At 52.5% G+C, this 7,708-nt stretch overlaps 2 protein-coding genes across 2 annotated transcripts in view; both read left to right on the top strand.

The window, feature by feature from the left end:
* The window catches only part of LOC126007055 (60S ribosomal protein L27a-like), a 2,916-nt gene extending 2,337 nt beyond the window's left edge, over window positions 1-579 (top strand). Inside the window, exon 3 of the mRNA XM_049772566.1 lies at window positions 439-579. Coding sequence (XP_049628523.1) covers window positions 439-579 — 141 coding nt within the window. The remainder of the gene's footprint in view (window positions 1-438) is intronic.
* A 1,647-nt stretch (window positions 580-2,226) lies between these two features.
* KIRREL1 (kirre like nephrin family adhesion molecule 1) overlaps window positions 2,227-7,708 on the top strand; it is a 103,427-nt gene continuing 97,945 nt past the window's right edge. The window contains exon 1 of the mRNA XM_049772204.1: window positions 2,227-2,278. Coding sequence (XP_049628161.1) covers window positions 2,227-2,278 — 52 coding nt within the window. The remainder of the gene's footprint in view (window positions 2,279-7,708) is intronic.

The following is a 7,708-nucleotide window of genomic DNA, read 5'->3' as shown; positions in this document are numbered from 1 at the left end:
GTATATATACATATATACACATATATATATATTGTTTTCTTCCCCCCACCCATTGCCTTTCTCCCCTCTAGAATGGAACACGGTCACAGAGGGATTTCATTCATTTTCATTTCTCATTGTTACATCGCCAAGGCCTATGACTGGCTGGAAAAAAAAGCAGGCAATAAAGAAATATCTGTGGAATGCATGATTAACGACAGAGTAAATGAAAAGCTCTTAAGTGTGTGCACATTAGTATATGGCTGTACGTGTTGTAACAATCTTCTTTCTCTGGACTAGGTGTGCTCTATTTTTAAACCATTTTCCTGTGCATTTTCTTTCACATATGAAGGGTTCTTTAGATCTGTGCATAATGTGCTTCTGATTATGAGCGTGTGTGTTTTTCTTTGCCTGTGCTGTGTGTCGAGGGGAGTCACTTCAGCCTAATATCGGTGGCAGAAAGGTGTCGTGCCCACCTCAAACCAGCAGAGGGGACTCAAGAACCACATGCTTCGTTCAGCTCACTGGGCCCAGAAGGCACTAACTATCTTTGATTATTTAGGGACCCAGGAGTCCCAGAATCCGGAAGGGAAGAAGTAGGGACCTACCTCTGTAGACCAATCCAATACTGTCAAGTTGTGTCATCCCCCCCTAAGACTACCGATGTCCAGGCAACTTCAGAAGCCCTGTAAGAAGATGCAGCGCTAGGAGCTGGGACAGAATGTGGTTGGCAAATCCAGCTTGTAAGAAAATGCCCCTAGCCTCAGCTCCTCAGCGCTCTGAACCCCAAAGGCAATATTATCCAAGCTCTTGCTCTTTAGAGATTCTCCAGTGGCTGCAGACAGTCCTGGAGATGGCTCCTTTCTCCTTCTGGAGGGGCTGATGGTCAAGACACACAAAGACAGGCCTCCCCTTCCTCCCTGCCTGCTAGCCCCCACCAGTGTCTCCCAAGACCCACTGTGTGTCCTGGGTGGGCTCTGGGTGGGGTCCACTTTCAGGTTCTGGGGTTGGTACTAGGCAGGGGGACAGACAACAGGAATCTCTCCTCGCCACCCTACTGGGCACTCTGGAGTCAGTGGAGCATTCCCGACTTGGGGGAATGTTTGTTTTGAAGTGCATGCGCCCCGCCAACTCACCCCTACTCTCCCTTGCACACACGTACACAGTCACTCAACAAGGTCTTTTCAAACCCTACTGGGGCTCGTCTCCACGCGTGCCCCGCCTCCCTCACCCCTGCCCGGGACCCAGAGCCGGGATCCAAAGACAGAAGGGGGGCAGCAGGCAGGGTCCATCCAACAGCTCCAGGCCCAAGCGCGTGCGCGCGCCTTGGGGGGGGGGGACAGCGGGGCGGGAGGCACCGTCGGGGAAGGGGAGGGGAGGAGGGCGGAAGGAAAAGGGGGGGAAAAGGGGGGGAAAGAGGGGAGAGAAGTGAGAGGGGGAGGGGAAAGAGAGAGAGAGACGGGGGAGAGAAAGGAGAGAAGGAAGAGTGGGAGAGAGGGAAGGGGGAGAGGGGGAGAGTAAGTGGAGAGGGAGGGAGAGAGAAGGGAGGAAAGAGGAGGGAGAGAGAGGAGAGAGAGAGGGAGAAAGGAGAGAGGGAGAGAAAAAGGAGAGGGAGAGAGAGAAAGAAGGGAGAGAGAGGGAGAGGAGAGAGGGAGGGAGGAGGGAGACAGAGAAGGAGAGAGGAGACAGGGAGAGAGAGAAAGAAGGGAGAGAGAGGGAGAGGAGAGAGGGAGAGAGGAGGGAGACAGAGAAGGAGAGAGGAGACAGGGAGAGAGAAAGAAGGGAGAGAGAGGGAGAGAGAAGAGAGACAGAGGGAGAGAGGAGAGAGATAGGGAGAGAAAAAGGAGAGGGAGAGAGAGAAAGAAGGGAGAGAGGGAGGGAGGGAGAGAAAAAAGGGAGAGGGAGAAAGAAGGGAGAGGGAGAGAGAAGAGACAGGGAGAAAGGAGAGGGGGAAAGAAAGGGAGAGAGGGAGGGCGAGAGAGAAAGGACAGAGAGAGGACAGGAGAGGAGAGAGAGAGAGGGAGGGAGAGGAAGAGAAAAGGAGGAGGAGGGCGGGCGGGGAGCAGGGCGCGGGACGGCCGGCTGGCTCGGGGGGCGGAGGGCGCGCGCAGGGCGGGCGGGCAGGCGGGTGCGGGCGGCGGGCGCGCGCGGTGCAGGGGGCGGAGGCGGCTCGGTGCCCTCCTCCCCGGCTTTCTCGCTCGCCAACTCCGGGCGGCGGCGGCGGCGGCGGCGGCGGCGGCGGGCAGCATGCTGAGCCTCCTCGTCTGGATCCTAACGCTCTCGGACACTTTCTCCCAAGGTGAGGGTCCCCCCACCCCGACTCCCCTCGACTCCGGCCCGGGATGCCCCGAGAGCCCGGGCGCTCGGATCGGCCACGAGGCTGCTCCCGTCCCCCCCACCCGCCCGCCCCAGCGTCCCGGGAGGAAGCGCGAGGTCCGGGGGCGCCTGCGAGGACTTTGCCGGCGGTTCGCCCAAGTTCTCTGCCTTCCTCCGGCTGCGAGAACCGGGGCCCGGCGGAGGGGAAAGCGGGGTGTTGAGAGCTCCTTCCTGAGCCGGACTTTGGGGGTCCCGGCTGACGGGGTTTGGGGGGCCCGGGAGGAGGACGAGGAGGGTGGGATTTCCGATGGGGGTGCGGTGGGAGGTGCTTGCCAAGCTGGGGGTTCCTGGCTCCCGAAGATGTTGCTAATGGGGACCCCCCCCTTACTCCAGCTCAGCCTCTGGAAGCAGAATCTGAACCCGGGGGGGGGGCGCCCGCCAGTTGGGGACTGGGACCCCCCCCCTCTCTGGTAGGCAGCTTCAGCCGGCTGGATTTGAGAGGTACCGAAGAGGGATGTGACACCCCCCTTCTCACACATGCACTTTGGGGCAGGAAAGTCTCAAGCTGTTTGGGATGAGCGAGATGGGGCGAGATGGCAAGATGAGGCTCTGGGCGAGTCCTGGGGCAGAGCAGGGGCCACCCAGATGCCAGCTCCCCGGCCTCCTGGATTCTGGCCTCTTTAGTCTTGCAGACCTTCACCCCTTAGCGCCCCCCTCCCCATTAATTTGAGCTGACACAGAAATATCACACACACACACACACACACACACACACACACACACACACACAGAAAAACAAAAACCAGTCCTAGGCAGATAGACAGACCCCTTACCTCCTGAGACACAGCTCCCCTGCATCCTGCTCGCTCCAGACAGACACACACACACACACACACACACACATACACACACACAAAGACCCTGGCTGCCTGAGGGAGAGATTCCTCCCCTCCCTGCAGACACACTCATGCACCCAAACACAGCCCAACTCAGACTTGTGTGCTGGCAGGCGTTTGCAAGGACACCACACACACACACATACACACACACACACACACACACACACACACACACACACACACACACACACACTTAAAGGATGTCTCTCACACATTTATGAGGGCATCTCACACACTCATAGAACACACAGTTATGAGGACATCCCATACATTTACAAGGACATATCTCATACACACCGAACACACAGTTATGAGGATGGCACACACAGGACACACACACACATCTACAAAAAATTATCTCTCAGCCCCCCCCCCCATCCCAAGCCCTCTCAAACCCATCTCCAGACACTAGTCCTCTAACAAACAAAGAAACTTGAAAAGACATTCGCATAAGCTGATACCTATGGCCATGGACAGAAGACAAAATGGAGGTGGTCTCGTTTTTTTGGGGTGGGAGAGAGTCTGGGAAGAGTAAGTGAGGTTGGATGGAAAACTTGCGGATGTCATCTGCTCTCTACTCCTTTCCTGCGCCTGTGGGTATATGTTCATGCCTGAGGTGATGTGTACTGGACCCCTTCTCCCCTTTCCAGGTCATTCTCAGCTTTGAAGGTAAAGTTGGCCTGTTGAGTAGGGGAGTGAGTATAGAATAAGATCATTCTTCCCGGATAGGGAGAGGGATCTTTTCATGTCCCCTCACTGCTTCCCCCAGATCTGGGATGGGGTGCTCAGGGAAGAGGTCTGCTTTGCTGGCAGGAAGTTGGGAGAATGACTTAAATTCTGACTTTGTTCAGCCAGGTTGTTGGAGAAGGGGAGACCAATATTGATGGCTAGAAGAGGGCAGTTGGATCTGTCCTGGTTTGTGTTGAGGAAAGCTTATGTCTGGCCCTTTCCCATTGGCCTGACATGTGAATAACATGGGTATGAAGGAGCTTCAAGGAACAAAAGGTGCATTTGGCCACTAGACGTGAGACTGAATTTAGTCCCCTTCAGAAATCCTTTGAAAGAGGGAAGTATGTGGTGGGCTTTTCTCCCTCAGGAAATGGGGAGGGTACAGGAGTTGGCTAAATTCCTGCCTGCCTGCCTGCCTACTACCAACAGAGGTAACGATAAGAAATAGTGTAGAAAAGTATTTGGGGCAAGGGATAGGGGAATATCCCTATCCTATGGATCAGAATGATTCATAGATACTGAAAAGCTAAGCCAGGAACCTCTCAACCCCCTATCCTGAACCTGTCTCATTGGGAAGGAGTATTCAGGTCTGGCTTGGGCAGGGATGGAGGGAGCAGAGTTTGATTGGAGGGGAAGTGGGGAGATGGAAGGGGAGAAGGCTATAGAATTAAGGGGGAGTAGGAAGAAGAGGGGAAGGGGAGATTCAGCCTAGGCAGAGAAATAAAAAATCGCATTCTAAAAGAATTTCAATGGGCTTCATCAATCTTCATTTTTCACTAAATAATTTTCTGTATCTTATCTAAATGAAAACCATTATCCTTCCCCCCATTTCCATCATGCGCTGGCTCCTCAGACTGATTGTGCTGAAAATTGAAATATTTATTCATTTTCTGGGAGATTTTCTCGCTCCCTAGTCTCAGGGAGGAGAAATTGAAAAAGAAAGATTATAGCTAATCAGAGCAATGTGGGATGACAGGCCAGCCTGGCAGGAGCTGCCTCCAGCGGGAGGTGGGGCTGGGAGGAAATCTGGCCCTCCAACCCTTGCAACCTCACCACAGGATTTAGTAGGGAGGAGGTGGCAGTAAGACTTCTAGACTCCCTATATTCAGCTTTAGCCCAGCCACAAACAGGAGGCTGGAAATGATTAGTGGGAACCTGCTGTCCCCTCCGCAAGCTACACACATGTCAAATGTCCCATGTCTGCCACCAGCTCAGAGTAGGACTTGAGGTTGGAAAGAGGCATGGGAGCACAGGGCATAAATTAGGACACTAGGACTTTGTTGACCTGGATTGGATTCTTTCCCCTCACTTGGAACAAAAGACATGACCATAGTGCCTGGCATTCCTTCTTGTCAAGGTGCTGAACCCCAAAGAATTCTAGGTTGGGAAGAGGAGTTGGAGGCTTTTAGATTCTCTGCTGGTCATTCTGAATGAACATTCTGGAGAGTTCTGCCATTGAGGTGTAGAGCATTATAGGAGGGATGGTGAAGCCCAGCTAGCTTGTTTCCAGCTCTTGCCTCCCTTGAGTTGAAAACCTGTGGACTCCAGTGTAGATTCTCTGGAATCTCTTTTGGGGGAAGGTACACCCAGCAGTGTTCAGGGCTGACTCCTTTCTATGTGTTCTGGCTTCAAGCCTGGTGCCACTATGCAAATGTCAGGGATGAACCTGAATGGGCTGTGTACAAGGCAAACACCCTACTCACTGTTTTATCTCTCTGACCCCTACTATAGGCCTTCTTAAGATCCATAGGAACCAAAGATTAATTTATCAACTACTCTTTCAGTTTCTGTATAGGACAACTGACATCGCTCTTAACTATTTAATCAGTTGATTGATGAGAATGTTACCATGTTGAAAGCAGGAGGCAATATAACCGGGTGATTCCGTCATGGCCACATACTCCACCTTGACTACTTAGTCTTGTCAGCCTGAACAAGGGTCCTTCTTTGAGCCTCATCTTGCCCATCTATAAGTGAGGATAGAAAAAGAATTTCACTTAGGGTGCTGTAGTAATTTCATGTGTTGGTTTGTGCAAAGTGCAAGGAATAAAGTATCTGGAACAGAGAAGGGCCCAGGAATGCTTACTGTTCTGGCTCTGTAGCTGGACATCAATGAATAGACAGCTGAGGTGTTAGAGCTGTTGTCCTTTGGTGAGCTTCTTCTCTCCAGCTTCCCTCATCCATGGCTTTGTGCCACTGTGCCTCCTCTATGGGTTGTGACTGGTTTGGAAAAGGAAATTAAGCCACCCCACTGGATGAGACCTCAGAAGAGATGGAGAGGACTGGAGCCATAGCCATGTAGGATGTTTGCCTTGCACGCGGCCAACACTGGGTGGACCCTGGTTTGATTCCCGGCATCCCATATGGTCCCCCGATCCTACCTGGAGTGATTTCTGAGCGCAGAACCAGGAGTGACTCCTGAGTGCTGGCTGGTGTGACCCAAAAACCATACCACCCCACCTCCCCAAAAAATAAAAGGAGATGGGGCCGGGCGGTGGCGCTGGAGGTAAGGTTCCTGCCTTGCCTGCGCTAGCCTAGGACGGACCGCGGTTCGATCCCCCGGCGTCCCATATGGTCCCCCAAGAAGCCAGGAGCAACTTCTGAGCGCATAGCCAGGAGTAACCCCTGAGCGTCACAGGGTGTGGCCCAAAAAAAAAAAAAATAAAAGGAGATATAGAGAAAGGCAGAGAGGAAAGGGCATATGTTCCTGAGGAGCAGGGAGGGATATAGCCTAGGAAGGCAGCATTTCAAAAAGTACAGATTATTTCCTGGGCTTTTTATGCATTGTCAAGCTCAATGTCCTAAGAACAGCCCTCTATTCCCCACTTAAGCTTTGCGGTAGTTGAAAGACCAACCACCTCAAAAGACTTCCTCCTGACTGTTTGCTGGGAGTCACCAGGCAGTAGGGGCTTGTGCCCTAGTAGGACAGATATCTTTTCAGTACTCAGCACTATGAGAACTGGGAGGATAAGGGAATGAGGGTCTCATTAAAATAAACTGAGAGAGAGAGAGAGAGAGAGAGAGAGAGAGAGAGAGAGAGAGAGAGAGAGAGAGAGAGAGAGAGAGAGAAAACACATGGGTTAAGGGTTAAAGCTCTTGCTTGCACACAGCCAGTCCTGGGTCTGATCCCCAGTATCATATATGACCCCTGAGCCTCAGCGGGAGTGGTGATCTCTGAACACAGAGCCAGGAGTAAACCCTGAGCATGGTAATGTGCCATACAAACCTCCTGCCCTGGCCCCAAATATAGTAATCTCAATCACATTTTTTTTTTTTGGTTTTTGGTTTTTGGGCCACACCCGGTAATGCTCAGGGGTTACTCCTGGCTATGTGCTCAGAAGTTGCTCCTGGCTTGGGGGACCATATGGGACACCGGGGGATCGAACCGCGGTCCGTCCAAGGCTAGCACAGGCAAGGCAGGCACCTTACCTTTAGCGCCACCGCCCGGCCCCATCAATCACATTTTTTAAATTTACTTGCTGCTATGTGCTAGATCCAGCCCAGGGCCTTCTCACATGGACGTTATATGCAGTATCACTGAGTTGCATGTCTGTTTTAAAGCAGTGTCTTATTCTGATAAGACATTATCCTTAAATATTTTTGATGTTGAATGATGGTTCTGTGATGATATGCTAGTACCAGTAAATCTCTTTTTTGGGGGCCGGAGAGATAGCACAGAGGTAGTGCGTTTGCCTTGCATGCACAAGGACAGTGGTTCGAATCCCGGCATCTCATATGGTCCCCCGAGCCTGCCAGGGGTGATTTCTGAGCATAGAGCCAGGAGT

Source organism: Suncus etruscus, chromosome 4 (assembly GCF_024139225.1).
Source record: "Suncus etruscus isolate mSunEtr1 chromosome 4, mSunEtr1.pri.cur, whole genome shotgun sequence".
NCBI lineage: Eukaryota > Metazoa > Chordata > Mammalia > Eulipotyphla > Soricidae > Suncus > Suncus etruscus.
Note: the sequence above shows the minus strand (reverse complement) of the source record. Positions and strands in the feature narration are given on the sequence as shown.